The following is a 22,898-nucleotide window of genomic DNA, read 5'->3' as shown; positions in this document are numbered from 1 at the left end:
GTGGCGGGCCTGGTGGGTCATGAGGTGGGTTCGCTGCACAAAGCGCCGATCGCATAGGTCGCACTTGAAGGGCCGCTCGCCTGTGTGGGTGCGCTCGTGCAGCTGCAGGGTGTGGCGCCGCACCGACTTGTACGGGCAGTAGGTGCAATGGAACCACACCACCTGGACTGAGAGGGAGACGGCACGATTGAAGGGACTAGTTTTAACCACCTGGAGCACTTCTCTGAGAACATATTTAAGTTGTTTGGGCCTTCCAACAATAGCCTCACTAAACTGTAACCTTCGTAAGCTAAGAAATGCCTTAAACTACACCCATTGCTGCCATTGGATGTGTCCATCAGCAAACTGCAATGACATGCATGTCTCCTCACCGCTAAACCAGTAACGTGGCCTCTACCAAGACACTCTGTAGCAGCGACCAGCTTTAGAGATGTGATGTACAATTATGAAGTTACCATTTGTAAGAACTAATGGTAGGTCAGTCTTTGTGTCTATAGTCTTTTGAGAAGTTGTAGCATGCAATGACAAAGCTAGTGCAATGCACATGCGTGCAGAATGTATTAACTACAATGGCTGCATGCACATTGGCTCTACGATACAGAATTCGGAGAACCGATTGGGCAGGAAACACAAGCCACGTGACTGGCTATGCCAGCAAGATATACCATGTGACTAGCATTTAAACTTCTGACGTCACTGCTGGCGGTTGTTCCCTGACTGTGTGCGGTACTTTCACCTTCAAAGCTGTTCGTCTCATGCTCACTAAGTTTCAACTTCAATTACGGTACAGCTTGTACGAGTGTACGGATTGATTGGCAAAGTACCCATCGGTGACTCTAGGTCTGCGTTTTGAATTCCAGCTTTTTCGTTGTTTTCTTGGAGTTGCCAAATCATTTCAGAATGGGATATAGGGGTGTCAACAAGCTAGGTAATGCTCTTTGGCCACCACGCAGGAAGGAAACGTGTTTTTCTGTTCCAGGGCTGAGTTTCACTGTAACTGAGTTGTGCGACTGCCCTAATGAAACGACTATACCACCACCCTCATTCTTTGCAAACACTGGTTATAACTGCAACTGTTATGTGGGCTCAACTGTATGGCAATTTTTCAGTCATGCAACAAAAGAACAATGACAAAGGGTTCAAAAAAATGCAGGCACTGACAAACAGACATGTTTACAGCCTAAATCAGACAGTTACCAATTCAACTCAGCAGAATTTTACAAGTAAGCACTGTCTTTAAAACACCAAATATGATTATTTTAAACATGTAATTAAAGTAACTACACCTTGAAGAACAGATATGAGGATACACGCCAAAATTTAGGCAAGAAGAGAAGAGGCTTAGAAACTGAACAGTGTGCGACACAAATACAGCAAATAAGCTTTCTTTTGAAGGCAGACATATAAGGCCTCCTACACATCTCCACACAAAAACTGTCAACATCTTCATAACAATGCATTACAAATGGAAGGAGCTTTTGCCCAACAAGGCGTTACCGAAAGACCTTGTTGTCTAGGCACCACTGTCCAAGTCTACAAAGAAACAATAAACATGTACCTTAGCACATATAAGCAGCTGCAGTGCTTTAATGCATTGATAGTGCTACAAACTAATCCTGCCACTTCAAAGATAGTTCTGTAAATTACAAATTTCAAACACAGTAATGAACTCCAGGCCGGTCTACATTCTGGAAGTGACCATTAGATGGACAGGTTTAACAGGCATGGCCTAAACTGGACATGATTTTGTGCTCTAACAAAAGGCAGCATGTGGTTGTTTATACTTTCTAATTAAAAATCTTTCGGACAAAATATAATCACATTATTAATTTTAAATTGCTCAGCATCACAAAAGAAAATAACATTTCTGTATGCTTCTTCTCAGTTTAAGGACTGATGGCTTTCTTCAAATTGGATGGCGTTAGTTATGTAAAAGCTTCCAACACCCTTACATATCACATAACTGTCTGTTTTTTCCTTCAAATGTGTTTCAGTTACATGCTTTTGGAAACAAGCTACAATACAAAGGCATCATTCAATGTTCCTTCAGAGTGGAATTTGAATTGAACGTGACACAAGTACAAGTTAATTGGTATATGATTTTGTTTTTGATGTACTCAAGAGAAGTATGTGTTTTAGAGGTACTTACACATTAATCGACACTGCATGTGCAAGCTACCCACGCTTTTATAAACGAAAAACAAACAAACAATAAGCATAAAGCAACAAGAGTACAAAAGAAGCCAACTGCAAGATTGTTGGCTTCATTAATTATGCAACTTTTCGTGCATTTCGTCTTTGCTTCTAAAAGCTGAAGACGTCTGGTTTAAATGTTTCAATCACTGATTAAGAACGTGCAGACGTGCGATGGGCGGCGTCATGAATATACACAAAGCGCTCAAATTTCATGAAACACCACAGCAAAGTTGCAAAGCGCTGAGAAAAATCAAGGCAGCGTAAAAAGACAATGAAATAGCGGCGCGAGTATTGCGCAGTTCTTCACGCAGTACGGAACAAAACTGATTACGCAAATTGTGATTTGCAGTTGTTCTTTCTATGTGCCATCACCGATCACACCACAACAAACGATGTGGCTTTGCAACATCCAGTTCTTGCTTGGAAATGTCTATCACATAAAAAAAGGGCACGGCACAATGCACAGCACAGCGCGCAGACCGCATAAAAGCAAAAAGCAAAGCGTTAAATGACGAAAGACTGATAACTGAGCGGAAGATCACACGCTTATGCGAAAGCGAACCTCGCGGCTATCGTATTACGACTAGTGCAGCAGTTATTCGCTTTGATTTCTTTGATTACGCGTCTCGCCGCGGGAGACGCTCACCCTTCTACCGTGCGTAGGGCGCCTATTCGCCGCCCCTGCGCTCACTCCGAGGTCATCAAATAATACGATAACAAACTCGAGCTTATATTTGCATTAAACGTACAGTTTGACTCCTTACTATTTCATTTGTAATGATAAGTGTCCAGGACAAGTTAAGATGCAAAAGAAAAAAAAAATAGTTGTACTCACTGGTGGCGCTGCAATTTGTTAACCCCCAAAAATCAGCTACTCAGGATGTCCAACTTTTAACAGTTTTAATTCAGAGTTTCGTTAGTTTCAGAACTTGTGTAGCCGTTCAGGTGCATTCAAGGTTCCAGCACGGCGGATTGTAGCGCGTGATGTTGTTTTCCCCTGTTAAGCGCAGTGTTCACCCTTCGTATCTTGGCCAAGACACTCTTAAAGACCTTGTGAGATACTATCGTGATGGGTGAGTGACCGTATTTTCACCTTGCATGTTTGCAGTTCACGCTTTTTTCACGGTCCACTGTGTTCAGCGCAATATGACTCGGCTGGGGTTTGCTTCACGGCCTCTCAGCAGGCATTTTCATTTGTGTGCAGTGTTACGAGCTTCCTCGGCGAGCATGAGAATGGTCACACGCAGTAAAATGCAAAACGTCACACGTGCGCTGAGGAGCCCCTCGGACGATCGACAATAAAGGCGGCGTTTGTGGTGGTGTTAACCGCTGTGTTGGTTTTGTGAAGTAAGCCGAAAATGTCACCATTCCGGGTGTGCGTAGCCTAGTTTGAACCTTTTGTATTTACACAAGCTTTTGCGATTCGGCCTCTCATCTGCGGTTTTTGAGTCGTGACGCCGTCTGTGTAAGATACTGAAGCCCACAAATGATGTTGCAATGATGAAACCACGGAAAACAAAAAGCTTAAATACCTGCCTGCCCAAACGTGTCATAAGAACTTGAGAAAAAAATTTTGCAGGTCGCAAAAGCCAGTGCAACGCAAACATATCAATATCCAGTTTGTAGCTGCATTGGCTGCACATTGGGGCTAAGTTGTCGCAAGTTCCACGTTATTAAACTTTTATGGTCATTATACCTTGGTTTACAGTGCATGATAAAGCGCAGCATGGCCTCCAGTGTGCGAAGCATTTCCTTGCAATGTATATATTTATCGACTTCCCATGTCTCCCAACAGTGCTTGTGGGGCACATTTTTTTGAAATCGACGTTAAGCTCAGTTGTACACGTTGCTAACTCCTAGCTAGGACACAGCAGTCGTTTTCGTCACTTTAGTGTCCGTCCACCCAGAGGATCAGCAACTGCATGCTGCTCATGATCTGTTTGTTTTCTTTCCAGAATCGAACAAGTTGTGTATATATACGAAATGCATGAGGGATTTCAGTTTCAAATGACTGCAAGTGCCCGTGTTATTTATTTTCATGTTGGCATAGCCCTGCTGGGGTGGCGCAGCGGTTAAGGCGCTCAACTACTGTGCCCAAGGACGCGGGATTGAATCCTGGCCTCGGCGGCTGCGTTTCGATGGAGGCGAAACGGAGTGGCGTCCATGTGCTGTGCGATGTCAGTGCACGTTAAAGAACCCCAGGTGGTCAAAATTTCCGGAGTCCTCTACTACGGCGTCTCTCATAGCCTTAGTCGCTTTGGGACGTTAAACCCCACAAACCAAACCAAACCATCATGTTGGCATGCCCTGGGTATTTCAATTGTGGCATGTTGTCAATTGGGATGAATGCATGTAAAGATCACTGGTTCATAATCGCCTAGCAAGAAGAGTTTGTAGGGGATCATGTACTGTCTAGCATGTGGCGCATTCAGCTACTTCTTATTTTGTTCTGTTTTGATTCCGTCTACTACAAGAGCACCTGTGTTCACTTATACCTCATTTGTGTGTCAAAAGGTAATTAAATTCCTCTTCCAGCTGCTTTCATTTTTTTGTCTTTTTTCCTACTAGTGGGTTGCAGGTGCATACACAATGTGCAGTTCATTTGAACAGGTTTTGAGTAGAAGAACACGCAATGTTTGTGGGTAACGTTTTCAGATTTGCTTTGCAGTGAACGCTATTGACTGTGGCGTTTATTGCTTTTTTTTTTCGGTTAGCTTATGTAGGAGCATCAGGAAATCCCCTGTCCTTGAATTTTTAGATGTGCAAGCATTGGGGGAATTCATTATCTGGCTGCTGAGCACTGAAGGTCCTCTTTGCACCTCCATGCACATATGTATGCATTCCAGAATGCTGTCTTGTTTTTGATGAGCTCCTGGTGGGGATCATCCCTGGCAGCTTTTAGTATTACAGCAGAACCATAGCTCTGTCATAGATGCACATCTGATACTGGCATTCATGTTGGTCCTTTCCACATCTTTCCACAAGTTATCTTGAATTTCCTGAACCACCGCGAATTTTGTTGGAAAAAAAAAGTGTATTGCGTTCTCCATATTTTTAGAGCACATGCACCAGCATAGTTTCCTTATTTAAGCATATTTTCACATCTCAGTGCCACTTTTATTTTTCGATATAGCCAGCGCAGGTTGAGGTATAGAAGTATTTTATATTGCTGAATATTTCCACGGGCAGCCGCCACTGTTATGCCTGCGAATGATAGCCGATGAATTAACGGTGTAGGTTTGGTTCATAGAGGTTAACGTCCCAAAGCTACTTGTGCTATGAGGGACGCCATAGCGGAAGACACCGTACAGTTCCAACAACCGGGTGTTTTTTAAAGTGCACTCGCACCGCACAATACATCGGCACCTTGATTTTTGCCTCCATCGAAACATAGCTACCATGGTTAGGACTGAACTCCTGTGTCATATCCGTACTTAGCAATCGTAGGTGATTACTGAAAAAAGGTTCTCATCACCTGTGAATACCTTTACAAACCTTGGCCCTAGGCCACAAAATTATCTGTTTCAAAATGTTATTTTTGTTCCTCAGAGATTTGTTTTAAATTATGGTGCAAAAACTACCCCCACATTGTGCCATGAACAGATTGCTCCGTCTGCTTGTGGCATGCTGTGTATGCTGTAATGTTGCAAAATTTCAAAATATCTCAAAATAACACCCTTTCGAAACTACCCTTGAATGTTAGGCAGTGCACAAGGTTTGTAAAGGTGTTTGTTGTGTTTTGCTTGGACTGCCAAGAGCCCTTTTGTTTGGTCAAAGGCAATGTTTTTGCTAAAGTTTTCCTCATGAAAGTTTTTTGTTGTGACCGAATCGATTTTTTTTTAATCCAGAAATATTGTCTTATTCTCTCCGTGTTATGTGCTATGATCCATTTGCCTCTGTTTTGTTAATTTTTAACAAAATTTTTTTTGCACCTTGCAGAGTGCTGTATTGCTATATTTTCAGCGTTATGATTGAATATGGAATCAAGCTTTTTTTAGTCTCTGCAATCCTTTCGCCTTTCGTAGGTACCATTAAGCACATCGAGGAGCTTAACCCTTTGACTTTTTCTGCCGTACGGGTACTGCGGCCGCATTCCGTCCCGTGGCGTTCTTGCCGTTCGGACAGTGTGCTAAGTGCTAGCGTGTAAAAAAATTTGACATTGGGGGTGAATTTTTTCGGAATATTCGACAGTCAAAGGGTTGATATACTTTCACAAAAAAATGTTTGCTGCAACCACTGCCAGCATATCGAAAAATAAGAGTGTCATCAACATATCTGGCAGAATATTTTTGAAAAAGAAAATTCAGGTGATATGTGCAAAGTAGGGAATCCCTGATGTAATACCTCTGAATAGGGGCCTTTAAGGAAAATAAACTGACTGACATGACCGTGGGAGCATTTTTCCAAAAACATCCACGATGGTTGAGAAGAGGCAGATCGCCTTGCTTGAATTGGCCCTTATGCCCAGGAAGATAACTAAATTATTCTCATAACTAGTACAAATTTAAAAAATTGAAGCAGTATGCTTTTCACGTTTGAGAGGCAGTTTTTGAGGTTCTGGAGGTTTTCTCAACGTGCACCCTCCTGTGCTTGCTGTTCGATTTCCTCGTCTTTCTTTTCCTAATACCTAGCATTCTTTATAAACCAACTCACCAGATCCTCTGCCCTTACTACGGGAACTGCACCCTCAGATGTTGTGACTATATTGGTTGAGTGCTGTGTGAAGGACTTCTCATCTTGCTTCTGTACTTTCAGCGCTACCTCAAATCTAGGTTCATGAGAAGCAGCTTCTGTGGACTCTACGTTTCCTCGTGGATTTTTCCAAGCTGAGCAAGTTTATGACTCTTCTCTGCTGTGCTCCATGCTTGTGAATGTGAGCCCGTGTGTGATAAGCAGCTGCTGGTGACTTGTATACCGGTGCCAAAGTATCTGGTGTCAGAGATTTCAAGTTGGCGACTCCAGGCATGGAAGCTGTTGTGCGCTACCGTTCTTCCTGCTGCTGTGACCTCACACAGAACTATACACTACGGGATCGAAACTATTGGCTAAGAAGTGCAGAATAGAGGTGTGCAAGAGACGAAATTTCTGGCTTGAGCCCATCTCGGCCCTGGCCCCAGCCATTCGACCTGCTCTGATTGCAGTTGAAGCTACTATCCAGAAAGAAATAATTTCAGCATGATGTGCTTATTCAGGATGTTGAAATGCTGGGTTGTCACGTTTAAGGTTGCAAATATTTAGAGCTTCCGAGTGGCCCGAGCTCGTACCCATTCATACGTCTTGTGCAGAAGCATTGATGTGGCTCAACTCATGTGACGGTGGAGTGAAGGCCACCCTTTGAACATTTTTATGCTGTTTAACTGTGTTCTTTCTGCCTTGTTTTTCTTTCGTAATTACCCTTTGGCATAGCTTGGTAAAGTTACTGCAAGAGGGGCTGTGTTTCACCAGGTTAACAATTCGGATTCCAAGGAAAAGTAAGTTTATCAGGAGACAGTAGAGAGTCAATTAGGCAGATTAGGGTACATTCCATTGTCGTCCTGTAAGCATGATTGCACCGAAGAATATGGAGATGCTGAAAGTAGACCAGTTATGTTTCGAAATCAACTGTGTGTGTGCTGATAGAACCAGATTTTATAGTCATATTTTGTGAATATGTACGTTGCATGCCATATTGCACCATGACGGTGTTCTGAAAATATTTGTGTTTGACGTAAGCAGATGTGCGATATCATTTGTGCGCCTTACTTTGCCACAGTGTGCTTTATTTATGCTCGGAGTGTTGACAGTCCATGGCCGTCTCTCTGGGCATGCCTTTCATGATCACTCGGGATTTTCTCAGCAGGAGTCGAACACTCCTGAATGCACATCACTGTTCTTCACATCTAGGCATGCTGGCCCACAGTACTGGAGTAGTGTAAAAATCAAAAGCAAAGTTCCAAATGCACTACAAAGTCTTCCAATTAATGCTGTCAGCTTATTGTCAACACCTCTGATGATTTGAGCTGTATTTGCCCACTTTGGTCATGTGTTCTGTCCAACCATACCATTGACTCACACTTGTATCATTTCCTACTGGCAAATTGAAATACATTTAGGTGAAAACGAATTTTTGACTGCTTTATCAGCCATTTGGTGCTAACTGGTGAGGAGCTTCTCCTCTTAAACATGAGCTTTCCTAAGGAATCTATTTTATAAAATTCTGGCTCGCTTTTTCTATCTGATATGTATGCTCCACATCTCCTGTATTAAGCAACTTATTTAAATCTCCACTGGCCGTGCTCATTTGTCATGCTCCTTTGTCTTTTTTTTTTAATGTTGCGAAGCAACCCCAACTCACTCATAATTTTTTTTTTGTGCATCTCTGCCTCTTTGAATTGTGCATGTTTTGTTGCAGTAGCAGTGTCTAGGTGCCACAATGGAAGCATGTCCATTGGTAACTGCATTGTTGCCTTCTATTGGTCAATCTAGAGCTTCCTTTGTGCAGCTTCTACTGTACTGTTGTAATTGATACAGCCTTCCTCAGGTTTGTTAATTTTTTTTTCATATGAAGCATCATTTCTGCATGCTTCATTAACAGTGTGTTAACCATATGTTTCATGCTGCACATTACAGAGAGTGGGTGATCCTTTAAGATATTTTAGCCTGTGTAGCTGGCGTATTTATACATTCTTATCATAATATTTGGGGTGTGTTGTTAAGATTGATATAACTTTTTTTTTTAATGGTAACCTACTTGCTTATTGTACTTCCTTGGAATTGTCATACTGAACACTAGGCACTGTTTCTTTCTTTTGCAGGGTTCTGCACTTGCTCAGAGTTGGAAGAGGGCTACGCTCCTGCAGAAAATGCTTTGCTTTCTTCTTGTGTGAAAGTGCTTGATTGGAAACAATTTGTTCCTCTTGTATTGCCTGCACAAGTTCCAACTGCCCATTCCAAACAGATTTTTTTTTTTAACTGCTTCTTTTGCTGCTTTCAATAGCTTTTGACTGCTTTCCTCATGATAGCCTGTATGTGTGACATGTCTTGCGGTTTCTTTTCCATATTTTGTCCTGTATTTTTTTAGGTTTTTTTTTCCATTTGGACAGAACAGTCTGTGAGAGTATATTAGTGTCCATAAATAGATCTAATTTTTGTTTCCATTGTGTGCAATGAAAACTGCACCAGAAATTTATAAATATGGTGTACATTATGTACACATAGTGTTTTTTGTTTTTGTTTGCTTAGTTCAAGAATAACCTGAAGTATGGGAATTAGTGTCAGTACATTTAGCAGACCTCCTCAGCTTGTTGGCAGTTGCTCAGTAATAATGTGGTTGGCTACTATCACCACTCATCTATGGGGCCAAAACTCCAAGGAAGAGGATTTAAGTACAAGACAAAGCAGTGACTACTGGAATTGAAATTGACAGGTGCAACATTAAAAGAGAGCAAGCAACTTGGAGCAAGCAGATCTGTATGTGCTACGCTGGGGGTATATACTCTGCTATCTGTGTTCAAAAATTAGAAAATTTGTTGGCATAATGTGGCCTCTTTCGAAGCAGGAGTAACCTAATTCCAAATTAACATGAGGGGTCTTTGTACTGCATTGGACACAAATGAACACAAAATAAAAACAAAGTGATAAACTCACTAGCTTCTGTGATTTCATCTTGCCACTCTTTCAGAAACGATCTGCACATTATGTTTTTCCTCTGTCGAACTCTTGAGGTTCCAGCATCTATTTTGATGTTCCATTGTAGTATTTCCTTTTTCTGCTCCAGTTTCATTCTTTCTGTTCAATGCTTCCCAAGTTTCTGACCATGCTACTGTCTGGAGTGTGCAGGTATCTGAGCCTTGGCAAAGTAGTGTAGTAATGTGTCCTATATGATTTTGTGAATGTCTATTTCTTACAAATACATATATCTACACACTGCAGCGGCAGCCTTCATTCCTGATGACGACCCTGTCTACGCAAGCATATTGCCGGATGACGGGGAGCACAGGACAGCTGTGAACCGCGTCAGGAGAGACAAACATTTCTTCTCGGCTGGTGGGAATGACCAGTCGCGGAAAGGATTGTTTAGAAAGGCCAAAGGGATGCTCAACTGCCCACTCTGCCCATACATCTCGAGTAGTGCGGCCAATGTCGACAGGCACTTCAGAGTTCACACTGGAGAGAAGCCATTCAAGTGCAGCGTGTGCTCGGCAGCTTTTGCGCAGAGTGGGAACTACAAACGACACATGCGCAGTCACACTCGTCAAAAGCAACATAGGTTTAGTGCGCCACCACCGTCAGCTGAGAGCAGCGACACGGTGTCTGCTGCATGCAAGGAACAAGAACAAGACACTGGAGAAGCGCTGTATGCTGCGCACCCTGTGTTCCCGGATGTTGTCACCTTGACGGGCAACAGACCGTACAAATGCCATCTTTGCTCGTATGCAGCCGCCCACAGGAGTCATTTAATACGGCACATGAAGGCGCATGCAACTTTGTAAGCAAAAAAATATGCAATATTTGTTCACATGAGGGTAAATGCCTCACAGAGTTTCGCACATATGAAGGCAAATGGATAGCACATAGGAGAGTTTGTTGGAGAAATAAAGATTTAATTATCATGGCACACTGTCTTTCAGAGTGAATAAATGATGGCCTAGCTTGGATATACTCAAATTTGTGATTAGGTTTTGAGAGAGAGAGGGATAAAGAGGAATAGAGAAAGCAGGTATATTTGTCAGAAGGGTGTATTGTTTAGCTACTCCGCGCTGGGGAAAATGGGATTGAAAAATGAAAAAGTAGTAGAGTATAGTCACAATTTGTCGATCAAGCCAGTTTCTCAAGTAGCAACATGTAAGCATTGAGGACTTTTGACTCCTATGGTCACAGACGGGCCTGTGCTAGGCAGTCTTCTCCTCACAGTCACGTTTTTCAAGTAGGGCTGTTGGCCATCCTAATGTGGACTGTGCATTGCTTTGTAAAAGTAATACAGCCATAGACGCCTCGGCAATGTTTCTTTACATTGTACACTATTACTAGAAAGGCGGAGGCACATTGTGATGTCCAGTTCACTGAGGTGATAGTTCAAAAACTTGCCCGTGTTCCACATAGAAAGTGTGATCTTCAGCATCAACCTACGAAGCCCATACGCTGAGCCAACTCCTGATATAGGAATATTTACTTGAAATGTGTTTGTGGGAAGATCGGCCATCCTCGTCCATGTGCAGGTTTCCTATGGTACTGCAGTGTCCTGGTAGCCCTTAAAAAATTATAGGAAATTTCGACGTTGCAAAGTGATTTCCCTAACTTCAATACATACATTTGGGCCTGTTTGTTCCCTCCCTTTTTACGGAGCATGTATAAAAATATGTAGGATGACTTAAGCCTAGACTACATGAAAATCATTGCCACCAAAAGAAATTGATGTGCATGGCTGCATCTGGAATCTTTATTATACAGCATCCAAAACTGAACAGAATGAAAAGATAAAATTGGAATCTTTAAAGCATGCTCAAAGCCTTATTGACAATTTATACTATGCTGCATAATCTGCACCCACCGAAGCCGGTTCTCAATTGTAAACAAGTTTACACCTCTCGGCATGCTCAATGACCAAAATTTTACTCCATTACCAGACACCATTCTGTAGGCTCTTTGACTCTGAATTCTGGCAAATTAAAACACAAAGGTAAATAAGGCATTTTTTCCACAAGAAACAGATGGGAAAGTACAAATCTATATACTATAGCCAAACCCAGATTTAACGAAGACGCAGTAGAACCCCACCTAGTAAACGCGGATATAGTAAAAACTTAAAGCCAAACTGAAGTCCCAGTTCATCTTCCATAGACAACTGTACATTTTCCCCCTTTATAGTAATGACGTTTTCGGTAAAAATCGGTTATAGTAAAGTGCTCCTGGCCGCGGCGACGACTCCCACATAATGATATCGCCACCCGCGCACTACCTAAAATCGCGAGGCAATGTTTTTTTTTTCTTTTTTTTTTATTTGAAAACAAAAAAATAACGCCGAGTGTTCGTTTAGGTGGCTTTACCACTAGGCTTAACAGCTGTCAGGAGAAGCCTGCTTTACAGAGGCCTTGGAGCCGTGAGGGAAAGCGGGCAGCGCGTAGGAAAAAAAAAAAAAAGTAAAGCTGTCTACAAACATAGCAAAGAGGCTGCGTGGTCCGTTCAGAAAGTAAAGGAGGGTAAAAGTGCAGCAAGAAATAGGGAAGGGGAAGAAATGGGTGAGCATTCACTGCATTGTGCAGCACAAAGCATAAGGCAGAAAATGGAGGTGCAGAGAGTGTGGTCTTACAGCACTTGAGTGCCACGCGCATTTATCATTTATTGCCTTTTAAAAAACAAATAACAAAAAGAGACACCATGTTAATGCAAGGCATTGGTTTTTACATGAAATCGAACTTGTTTGCATTCGTAATCACGTTGTCCTCATGCTTAAAAGGTACGTTACTTCCACTAGATGTGAAGAAAATTTATAATGAAACAATTGCACAAAGAGATGATAAAAGCAAGGTGGAAGGTATTTCAGTTTTTTTTTTTTTCATTAAGCAACAAGATCTAAAGGTCCCTGGTTCGATCCCGGGTTTTGGCACTTGCTTAGTTTTGTTTTCGCATAAGAGCCTGAGCAATGATCGTATCGATGCGGATACATGGCTACACCGTGCCGAAATAGCTCAGTTGGGAGAGCGTTAGACTGAAGATCTAAAGGTCCCTGGTTCGATCCCGGGTTTCGGCACTTGCTCAGTTTTGTTTTCGCATAAGAGCCTGAGCAATGATCGTATCGATGCGGATACATGGCTATACCGTGCCGAAATAGCTCAGTTGGGAGAGCGTTAGACTGAAGATCTAAAGGTCCCTGGTTCGATCCCGGGTTTCGGCACTTGCTCAGTTTTGTTTTCGCATAAGAGCCTGAGCAATGATCGTATCGATGCGGATACATGGCTATACCGTGCCGAAATAGCTCAGTTGGGAGAGCGTTAGACTGAAGATCTAAAGGTCCCTGGTTCGATCCCGGGTTTCGGCACTTGCTTAGTTTTGTTTTCGCATAAGAGCCTGAGCAATGATCGTATCGATGCGGATACATGGCTATACCGTGCCGAAATAGCTCAGTTGGGACAGCGTTAGACTGAAGATCTAAAGGTCCCTGGTTCGATCCCGGGTTTTGGCACTTGCTTAGTTTTGTTTTCGCATAAGAGCCTGAGCAATGATCGTATCGATGCGGATACATGGCTATACCGTGCCGAAATAGCTCAGTTGGGAGAGCGTTAGACTGAAGATCTAAAGGTCCCTGGTTCGATCCCGGGTTTCGGCACTTGCTCAGTTTTGTTTTCGCATAAGAGCCTGAGCAATGATCGTATCGATGCGGATACATGGCTATACCGTGCCGAAATAGCTCAGTTGGGGGTTTCTGCTTCCGGCCACGCCAGTGAACGGACGCAGAATGCAGGGCTCCTCAGGAGCGGCTTCAGCGGCCATGTCAGGCCGCGGTAACAGGACTGCTGAACAGGACAACACTTACCAGGTCGTTTTGCCTGCACTTCCAACAGGTCGGTTTGTTTTGAATACCGTTTTTTTGCACGCCGATATCAGGGCCCGCCCGTACCGGGTGGAAGATTTCCGGGATGCTTTAGCACAACACTCGCTAATCCCCGATGTTATCGCTATGGGGGCGTATCGGATGAGCCACGTCTGGGCCGTCACTCTCAAGGATACTGAAGCCGTCAACAAGATTGTCAGTGTAGGTGAGCTGTCTGTGAAAAACGGTCGCTGTTTGGTGATTGACCCGGCGAACCAGGACGTGCGACTCAAGCTTCACTGGCTACTACACAACGTGCCAGATGAAGATGTTCGTGCTGCATTTGCGCCTTACGGAAAGGTGTCGGAAGTTTCCCGGGAGCGTTGGCGTGTTAAAGGTATGCTAGAAAAGGGCTCTACAACTAGACTCGTAACGCTGAAGCTGAAAGCTGGCATGAAGCTCGACGACCTGCCGCATCAGTTGAATGTTAGTGGTGAGCTCGCGCTCGTCATTGTGCCAGGCAGACCCCCGTTGTGCCTACGCTGCCGGGGTACGGGTCACATCCGCAAAGAGTGCCGGGTTCCTCGCTGCGGAACCTGTCGACGGTTCGGGCATGAAGACAGCCAGTGTGCACGAACCTACGCTAGCATTGCCGGACCTGGGACCAGCGAAGACTCGTCCGAGTTAATTATGGACGAGGCGGATGCGGAGGAGGCTGCTGACATTAGAGGCCAGTCAACGAAACAGGACGCGCCTTCCATGACGGTTTTAACAAAGAATAAGGTGACGGTCTCAAATGAAATGAATGAAACTCGGCATGTCTTGAACGTACCATCCCAGGACCATGAAAGCGCGTCAAAGGAAGCGTCAGAAGACGTAGCCAAATTTTCCGACGCTGAGGATCATCTCAGTACTGAGCCTTCCTTTACTGATGCCATGGAGGTTGGGCCGGAGACAGCAGCCTTAATTGCCGCGAAACGTCCGCATGAGGAAAGCGTGGAGGAGACTCAGCTGCCAGGCGGTGTTTGTGGTGAGCCGCCGCCGAAAACTTCTGGCATCCGAAGAGCCACGTTAAGACCGAAGCCGAACTTCTCGGCCGACACGCGGCAGGCGGGGAAACCGCCTCCGTAGTTTTTGTGGTGCCCTGAACGATTTGTGGGTCGGCTGCCTACCGACCAGCGTCAGGAACCTTCTGCAACCAAGTGGTGCGTGTGTGAGCAAAAATGAAACAATGTGCTTGGACTTCGTTTGAATGCATCCCGACATTCTGCTGGGAGGACATTACATGCATACATACGCCGCTGTTCGTCAGAAGCAGAAGCCATGCAACCATGAAGGTAGGCACCATGCGGGTACGGGCGTCTCTCTCTAATACATGACTCTCAAGCTTAATTCGCCGTTACATGTAGCTACTTTGAATGTCAGAGGACTGGGAGCGAGAAGGCGACAATGCCAACTCAGTCGCCTCCTTTTGGATAATGATATAGATATAGCAGCTGTGCAAGAGTCAAAGATTGAGAGCCAAGAAAGCACTGACCGTATGGTGGCTTCTTTTCAAACAAACTTTTATGTGTGTGTATGCCATTCTGTTGGTGTATCGGGTGGATGCCTTTTATTTATACGCAACACGCTGGGAGTAAGCGTAGAGTCCGTTTTTGCCTGTCCAAGCGGTCGGCTTTTGGTTACCGATTTTACCTACTCTAATTTATGCTGGCGTGTTGTGTGTGTGTATGCTCCCAATTCAGGATGTGAGCGTGAATTGTTTTTTGAGTCTATTGAGGTGTGGCTGAAGACTGACAAAATCTTGCTTGTACTTGGTGACTACAACTGTGTGTGCGCAGCTGTGGACCGAGCGGCGAAGTGTAAACCTCGAAGAGACAGAAGCTCCGAGCTGTTGAATGCACTTGTGCATGAGTATGGCCTTGAGGATGTTGGTAGTGTGTTCTCCACTGGAAACCAGCCAGAGTTCACGCACTTTCAGCGTGACAGCCATGCTAGATTGGACAGGGTGTATGCCTCGGTAGATCTTGTTTCCTTATGTACTGCATATGAGGTCAAACCTGTGTCTTTCAGCGATCATTGTCTCGTGAGTGCAGTGTTTGGTCGCAAAGGAAAGAAATCGCGCTTTAACTGGTACCTATGGAAAATGAATGCCAAACTTCTTGCCGATGAAGAATTCCTTACGGAAGTTAAGACCGAGTTTGAAAATCGTCTTGCTATGCGACCAGTAAGTTTTGCAGAGGAATGGGACAGCTTCAAAGAGTGGGTCAAATTGAAATCCATAGAAAAGAGCAGTAAGGTGCGGCATAAAGAGAAAGAAAAAGAAAAAGAACTGAATGAACAACTCCAGTTTTTTTTGAGCATGGAAAGTTCAGTGCCAGGGCATTTCGCCAGTAAAATACGAGAGATAAAAAGTGAGTTGGAAACAATCGACAGCGAAAGATACACAGCGGCTGTCATACGTGCAAGGGCTGAAAAACTTTGGGCTGGAGAAGTTCCGACAAAACGAGCGCTAGCAGACGAGAAAAGATACGCCTGCCAGAAAGAAATAAGGAGTATAAGGTATGCCGGCCATATCACAGAAGATGCTAAAGATATTCAGCGTGCGGTAGCAGAGCACTTCGAAGAACTGCTTAGCGCTAAGCCTCAGACTGTAGGCGGCTTTCAAACAGATTTTCTGAGACTGATGCCTGCACTGGATGACGAAAGTAAAGCGCGCCTAGAAACACCGATAACGTTGCAGGAGATAGTATCTGCAATAGATGACCTGACAACTGGGAAGGCCCCTGGGCCGGATGGCCTAAGCGCTGCCTTCTTTAAAACGTTTCAGCAGTATGCGGCTCAGTTTTTGCTCTGTGTAATCACTGAGGCTTATGAACGTAATACTGTCCCATTGTCTTTCTCTACATCGCACATTGTTCTAATACCCAAGACAGATGATCCGGAGAAACGTCTGTTGGTGGGGTCATATCGACCGATTAGCGTCACCAATGTTGACTACAAGGTGTACATGAAGGTTTTAGCAAAACGACTGCAAAGCGTAATAAAGAAATTGGTTGGGTCTCATCAAACGTGCGGCATCAAGGGTCGATCCATTGCCACGAATATACATGTCGCAAGAACCGTACTAGAATGTGTTGATGCACTCGGTGGTCAGATAGCCATGATGCAGTTAGATTTGGCGAAAGCCTTTGACCGTGTTTCTCACGAAATTCTGTTTTCCATTTTGGAGCATTCTAACCTTGGTGACGTCATAGTGGAGGGTGTTAAAATGGCGTATGCGAACTGCACGACCCGTATTATAGTGAATGGTGAACTGACTGACAGCATCGCAGTACGTTCATCGGTAAGGCAGGGCTGCCCACTCTCACCCCTGCTGTTTGCACTGTATTTAGAGCCACTTTGCTTGGCTATCATTGATAGCGATCGCATTTTAGGGTTCAAGCTGCAATCAGCACACGTGAAAATGCTAGCATATGCCGATGACATAGCAGTGTTTTGTGCAACTAGAAAGAGCATTTGTGAAGCCACGAGTGTCGTCCAAACATTTTGTGATCAAACGGGATGTAAGATCAATTGGGAGAAAAGCTCTGGGTTTTGGCACGGTGATTGGGACGTGACACCTGATTTCTTCTGTAAGCTGCGATGGTCTGCTCTCCCAACACGATATCTAGGCGTGCCTTTAGAATGTTATCAAGATCCCAATGTGCACTGGATGGAAGAAACATCCAGAGCGAAAGAAAAAGCGGATGCCTGGCAAGGAAGGCAACTCTCAATATTTTCGCGCGCTTCTATTTGCAATGTTTTTCTTATTTCGAGGCTGTGGTACCTCACGAATGTGTTGTGTGTCTCACGAACCTCAATTCAGAAAATGCACCGCGTTTTTGCTGTTTTTATTTGGGCATCCACATGGGAAAAAACCGCCCGGACGAATTTGTTTATTTCTGTTAAAAGGGGCGGGCTTGGCCTTGCACATCTGTTCTTGCGTCAGGTGGTTTCGCGATTTATATTCCTCCGTGATCAAAAAGATACCTTTTTAAGAACCGTGATGCAAGTGCGATTACAGAGGCTGCTCCCTGAATGGATTGTGTCATGTGAAAACATGCCTGGTACTGTGACTGGCTACCTGCGCGAGGTTGTTTTTTCGTGCAAGTTGCTTGAAGTGCGGTTTTCTTTTGATTACCTTTACAACGTTCCTAGAAAAAAACTGTATAAAGATCTCATTGACGTGATGCTGCCGGTGCCTTTTTACCGGGCATTACACTGTGGAGGCCCAGGGCAGGACGTTTTGAAAAGAGTTAAGAAGATGCCCGTGAGGCCATCAGCTAAAACATTCCTTTTCAAACTTCACTCTAATACGCTCCCTGTTAAAACCTGGCTGAATGAAAAAGGTATCTTCGTCCCATGGACAACAAATTGCCTGTTGTGCAAAAAACCGGAAACAATTGAACACGTTTTCTTACAGTGTTGGGATGCTGTCTTTCTATGGGACGTCCTCCAAAGGACAATTAAAAAGGAGCTTCCATTAACTCCTTACGGTATAAGATTTCTACCAGTGCAGAACGATGATGCACCTTATGATTTAATTATGCTTCTTGGCCTCCATAGTTTGTGGAAAACACGAATGCAGGTGCGTCATGCAGATATAGATACACGATCTTCGCGTGAAAACTTTATTGAAAGTGCTGTTTATATACGTGAAACTTTCATGAGGCAGCAGGATCCGCCACAATGGCATTGTCTCTTTGATGAGTTAGTGCACTTGAAAAGATTTTAGCCACTTACGCGTTAGCTCAAGTGTAGTTGACGTTTTTTATCATGTGTATTTTTGTTTTGTGTTTCACGGCAATAAAGAAAAAAAAAAAAAATAGCTCAGTTGGGAGAGCGTTAGACTGAAGATCTAAAGGTCCCTGGTTCGATCCCGGGTTTCGGCACTTGCTCAGTTTTGTTTTCGCATAAGAGCCTGAGCAATGATCGTATCGATGCGGATACATGGCTATACCGTGCCGAAATAGCTCAGTTGGGAGAGCGTTAGACTGAAGATCTAAAGGTCCCTGGTTCGATCCCGGGTTTCGGCACTTGCTCAGTTTTGTTTTCGCATAAGAGCCTGAGCAATGATCGTATCGATGCGGATACATGGCTATACCGTGCCGAAATAGCTCAGTTGGGAGAGCGTTAGACTGAAGATCTAAAGGTCCCTGGTTCGATCCCTGGTTTCGGCACTTGCTCAGTTTTGTTTTCGCATAAGAGCCTGAGCAATGATCGTATCGATGCGGATACATGGCTATACCGTGCCGAAATAGCTCAGTTGGGAGAGCGTTAGACTGAAGATCTAAAGGTCCCTGGTTCGATCCCGGGTTTCGGCACTTGCTCAGTTTTGTTTTCGCATAAGAGCCTGAGCAATGATCGTATCGATGCGGATACATGGCTATACCGTGCCGAAATAGCTCAGTTGGGAGAGCGTTAGACTGAAGATCTAAAGGTCCCTGGTTCGATCCCGGGTTTCGGCACTTGCTCAGTTTTGTTTTCGCATAAGAGCCTGAGCAATGATCGTATCGATGCGGATACATGGCTATACCGTGCCGAAATAGCTCAGTTGGGAGAGCGTTAGACTGAAGATCTAAAGGTCCCTGGTTCGATCCCGGGTTTCGGCACTTGCTCAGTTTTGTTTTCGCATAAGAGCCTGAGCAATGATCGTATCGATGCGGATACATGGCTATACCGTGCCGAAATAGCTCAGTTGGGAGAGCGTTAGACTGAAGATCTAAAGGTCCCTGGTTCGATCCCGGGTTTCGGCACTTGCTCAGTTTTGTTTTCGCATAAGAGCCTGAGCAATGATCGTATCGATGCGGATACATGGCTATACCGTGCCGAAATAGCTCAGTTGGGAGAGCGTTAGACTGAAGATCTAAAGGTCCCTGGTTCGATCCCGGGTTTCGGCACTTGCTCAGTTTTGTTTTCGCATAAGAGCCTGAGCAATGATCGTATCGATGCGGATACATGGCTATACCGTGCCGAAATAGCTTAGTTGGGAGAGCGTTAGACTGAAGATCTAAAGGTCCCTGGTTCGATCCCGGGTTTCGGCACTTGCTCAGTTTTGTTTTCGCATAAGAGCCTGAGCAATGATCGTATCGATGCGGATACATGGCTATACCGTGCCGAAATAGCTCAGTTGGGATTCCACTTCCGGCCACCGAGCGTGACGGACGTGATTATCATGGGCTCCCAAGGAGCGGATTCAGCGGCCCAGCTGGGCCGTGGTATCAGGAGCACGGAAAGGCCTACCAAGGATTATGAACTGGTTCTGCCGCATCTGCCTACAGGTTCGAGTGTTTTGCATACTGTGTTTTTGCATGGCGACATAAAAGCCAGGCCGTACCGGGTGGAGCACTTTCGAGACTCCCTCGCTCGTCTTTCACTGCTGCCGGAAGTGGTTGCCCTCGGGGCATATCAAATGAATCACGTGTGGGCGGTAACATTTAAAGGTGAAGAGGCGAAAGCGAAGATTTTGGAAGCTCAAGCTATTGAAGTGAAGGAACACCGCTGCGTAGTCATTGACCCCTGTAACCAAGGCATCAGGTTGAAGCTTTTCTGGCTGCTTCACGGCGTGCACGATGATGATGTGCGAGCGGCGTTGGCGGCTTATGGAAAAGTTACGGAAATTTCAAGAGACAAGTGGAGAGTGCAAGGGTGTGTCGACAAGGCTTCAACGACACGAACGGTCACGCTGAAGCTCAAAGTGGGCATTACCATTGAGGACCTGCCGCATCAGCTTCGGGTCGCCGAGGACGTCGCACTCGTCCACGTCCCAGGCAGAGCCCCGCTTTGCCTCCGGTGCCGCGGGAAAGGTCATATACGGCGTGAGTGTCGTGTGCCGCGCTGCGGGCTGTGTCGTCGCTACGGCCATGACGAGTCCCAGTGTGTGCGCACGTATGCCAACGTTGCAGGCCCCGTCCCGAGTGAAGTGGCAGGCGAGCACTTGATGGACGCAGTGGACGCCGAGGAAGCGAGCAGTGGAAACACTGAGGAGGCAGAACAGAACGAACAGTCCGCTGAGAAGACCCCTGCCCCTAAAGAACAATGTGAATCAGAATTGATTGTTCCGTTGTCGAATGTCGCTGGGACCGAGTCACCCACGAAAGAAAACAGCAATGCCAGTGGTGCAAGCCCAGCTTCGTCTACGCAACACTGTGAGGAACAGGGAGACACTGAAGCTGAGATGCCAGCTGCCTCTACCTTGCCTGTGAAGCGTGGGCACGAAGACAGTGTCAACGACGGATCAACGCAAGGAGGAGCGGAAAACGGACAGCCTCCACTGAAGGCGGCCCCCCTTCGCCGGTCGTCCTTCAAGCCAAGGCCAAACGTGCCTCCAGACCGGAGAACTGTGTCACCTGTGCCTCCGCCATAGCGGGGGTACCCTTTTCGGTCGAGCTGTCGCAAGCCCGGTCCATGATCGGGAGGAGCGCTTGGAACAATGAACAGACTCGCCAAAGCGGAAGAATGGTTAACCCATGCAACAGTTGAACCGCAATGCTGTCTTTCAGCAGAAGAGATGTGAGTGAAATGTTTCGCGATTTATAATTTCTTGAGATGGCGACCAATTTATCCACTAGCTTGCGCGTAGCCACGCTAAATGTGAGAGGGCTGTCAACGCGTCGGAGACAACAGCAGCTGCACCGCCTTCTGCTGGAAAATGAAATAGATGTGCTAGCAGTTCAAGAGAGCAAAATGGAAAGCGAACAACAAACAGATAAAATGGCTGAAATATATCGTTCTAGATATAGTGTTTGCGTTTGTCATGCGGTTGGAAGATCGGGGGGATGTGTCATTTTCATTCGAAATTGCATAGAGTGCGTACAGTCCGTGTTCTCGTCTGAGAGTGGTCGGCTTTTGATGTGTGATTTCAGTTTTTCTGGATTGGACTGGAGAGTGATCTGTGTTTATGCGCCTACTAGAACGTCTGAGCGCGAAGAGTTTTTTCACTATATGAAATCCTTCCTAATACATGAGAGGCGTGTTCTCCTGCTTGGAGACTTCAATTGTGTCTGTAGACCGGAAGATAGAACAACAGACCGTGTCCTTCGTGACAAGAGCGCAGAGTTACTTATTGACATTGTTAATGAGGCAGAGCTTGAAGATGCTGGCTGTATACTGACGCATGAAGGCCAAGCAATGTTCACGCACTTTCAAGGTAGCTGTCATGCAAGGTTGGACCGAATATATGTTCCTATTGATTGCGTGCCCTTGTGCTCGGAATATCAAACACTTCCCATGAGCTTTAGCGACCACTCCCTCGTAATGGTTACTCTAGGCATGAAAAGTAAGGCAACAAAGTTCAATTGGGAGCTATGGAAATTTAATGAAAAGCTGCTGCTGGATGAAGAGTTTACCACTAAAGTGAAAGAATATATTACGCATATGTTGCAAAATGACTCTAATTTTATACAAGCATGGGAGCAGTTTAAGATCGATATAAAGATAGCTGCTATTGACCGAGCATGCACTCTCCGACGTAAAGAAAGAGAACAAGAAAAAGAACTTCGAAGCACACTTGAATACATGCTTAGCATGGAGAGCGTTAAGCCTGGCTTGTTCGCCCAAGATATAAAAAAGATAAAAACCAAACTTGAGGTGATAGACGAAGAGAAGTATCGCGGTGCAGTGATAAGGGCACGCAGCGAAAAATTGTGGCTCGGAGAGACGCCCACGAAAAGGGCACTAAGTGATGAAAAACGGTACGCAGTGTCAAAAGAGATAAAAGAAATCTGCTATCAGAACGTAGTTACCTCGGAAAAGAAAACGATTGAACGGGCGTTTGTAGAATTTTACAGGGAATTGTTTAGCCTCAAAACACCGGACATTGAACGCTTCAGAAAAGATTTTCTGTCGCTGATGCCAAGAGTAGAAGACGAAGTGGCGCAGACACTTGAAGCAAGTATTACTTCCGAGGAAATTGAGGCCGCTATCGGGGAATTAAATTCCAGTAGGTCACCCGGACCAGATGGTTTTGGTGCTGCCATATACAAGGCCTTTCCAACTGAAATGGCTGTTTTACTGGAAAGAGTTATTAGTGAATGCTACGAAAAGAACGTACCTCCTCCGTCTTTTCGAATGTCACACGTTGTACTAATCCCGAAAACAGATGACCCAGTTAAGCTTCAGTCTGTAGCGTCTTACCGTCCTATAAGTCTAA

The 22,898-nt window shown here is 45.0% G+C and overlaps 1 protein-coding gene and 13 non-coding genes across 18 annotated transcripts; all 14 read left to right on the top strand.

Annotated features, from left to right (window-relative positions):
- Positions 1–2,839: 2,839 nt before the first annotated feature.
- On the top strand, positions 2,840–11,124 carry LOC146178693 (uncharacterized). Of its 5 annotated transcripts, none has more exons than XR_014700627.1 (3): positions 2,846–3,269; positions 6,952–7,261; positions 8,991–11,066. XR_014700627.1 is itself a non-coding variant. In XM_084578458.1 (2 exons), the coding sequence occupies exons 1-2, from the start codon at positions 3,266–3,268 to the stop codon at positions 10,665–10,667; spliced, it is 564 nt and encodes a 187-aa protein (XP_084434584.1). In that variant the 5' UTR covers positions 2,848–3,265; the 3' UTR covers positions 10,668–11,053. The 5 variants fall into 5 exon arrangements, 1 of the variants encoding a protein (XP_084434584.1); XR_014700628.1 differs by having other exon boundaries at positions 10,108–11,047; XR_014700629.1 differs by lacking the exon at positions 6,952–7,261 and having other exon boundaries at positions 2,840–3,269; positions 8,991–11,124.
- A 1,728-nt stretch (positions 11,125–12,852) lies between these two features.
- Positions 12,853–12,925, top strand: TRNAF-GAA (transfer RNA phenylalanine (anticodon GAA)). The gene has a single exon. It is a non-coding gene; the product is annotated as a tRNA-Phe (tRNA).
- Positions 12,926–12,996: 71 nt separating this feature from the next.
- On the top strand, positions 12,997–13,069 carry TRNAF-GAA (transfer RNA phenylalanine (anticodon GAA)). The gene has a single exon. It is a non-coding gene; the product is annotated as a tRNA-Phe (tRNA).
- Positions 13,070–13,140: 71 nt separating this feature from the next.
- On the top strand, positions 13,141–13,213 carry TRNAF-GAA (transfer RNA phenylalanine (anticodon GAA)). Its single transcript has one exon. It is a non-coding gene; the product is annotated as a tRNA-Phe (tRNA).
- A 71-nt stretch (positions 13,214–13,284) lies between these two features.
- Positions 13,285–13,357, top strand: TRNAF-GAA (transfer RNA phenylalanine (anticodon GAA)). Its single transcript has one exon. It is a non-coding gene; the product is annotated as a tRNA-Phe (tRNA).
- Positions 13,358–13,428: 71 nt separating this feature from the next.
- TRNAF-GAA (transfer RNA phenylalanine (anticodon GAA)) lies at positions 13,429–13,501 on the top strand. Its single transcript has one exon. It is a non-coding gene; the product is annotated as a tRNA-Phe (tRNA).
- A 5,209-nt stretch (positions 13,502–18,710) lies between these two features.
- On the top strand, positions 18,711–18,783 carry TRNAF-GAA (transfer RNA phenylalanine (anticodon GAA)). Its single transcript has one exon. It is a non-coding gene; the product is annotated as a tRNA-Phe (tRNA).
- Positions 18,784–18,854: 71 nt separating this feature from the next.
- Positions 18,855–18,927, top strand: TRNAF-GAA (transfer RNA phenylalanine (anticodon GAA)). The gene has a single exon. It is a non-coding gene; the product is annotated as a tRNA-Phe (tRNA).
- A 71-nt stretch (positions 18,928–18,998) lies between these two features.
- On the top strand, positions 18,999–19,071 carry TRNAF-GAA (transfer RNA phenylalanine (anticodon GAA)). The gene has a single exon. It is a non-coding gene; the product is annotated as a tRNA-Phe (tRNA).
- Positions 19,072–19,142: 71 nt separating this feature from the next.
- TRNAF-GAA (transfer RNA phenylalanine (anticodon GAA)) lies at positions 19,143–19,215 on the top strand. Its single transcript has one exon. It is a non-coding gene; the product is annotated as a tRNA-Phe (tRNA).
- Positions 19,216–19,286: 71 nt separating this feature from the next.
- TRNAF-GAA (transfer RNA phenylalanine (anticodon GAA)) lies at positions 19,287–19,359 on the top strand. The gene has a single exon. It is a non-coding gene; the product is annotated as a tRNA-Phe (tRNA).
- A 71-nt stretch (positions 19,360–19,430) lies between these two features.
- On the top strand, positions 19,431–19,503 carry TRNAF-GAA (transfer RNA phenylalanine (anticodon GAA)). The gene has a single exon. It is a non-coding gene; the product is annotated as a tRNA-Phe (tRNA).
- A 71-nt stretch (positions 19,504–19,574) lies between these two features.
- On the top strand, positions 19,575–19,647 carry TRNAF-GAA (transfer RNA phenylalanine (anticodon GAA)). The gene has a single exon. It is a non-coding gene; the product is annotated as a tRNA-Phe (tRNA).
- Positions 19,648–19,718: 71 nt separating this feature from the next.
- On the top strand, positions 19,719–19,791 carry TRNAF-GAA (transfer RNA phenylalanine (anticodon GAA)). Its single transcript has one exon. It is a non-coding gene; the product is annotated as a tRNA-Phe (tRNA).
- Positions 19,792–22,898: the final 3,107 nt, after the last annotated feature.

This window comes from Amblyomma maculatum, chromosome 9, assembly GCF_055883805.1.
Source record: "Amblyomma maculatum isolate TAMU_Amacu chromosome 9, ASM5588380v1, whole genome shotgun sequence".
NCBI classification, from domain to species: domain Eukaryota; kingdom Metazoa; phylum Arthropoda; class Arachnida; order Ixodida; family Ixodidae; genus Amblyomma; species Amblyomma maculatum.
This window is presented reverse-complemented; position numbering and strand designations above follow the sequence as displayed.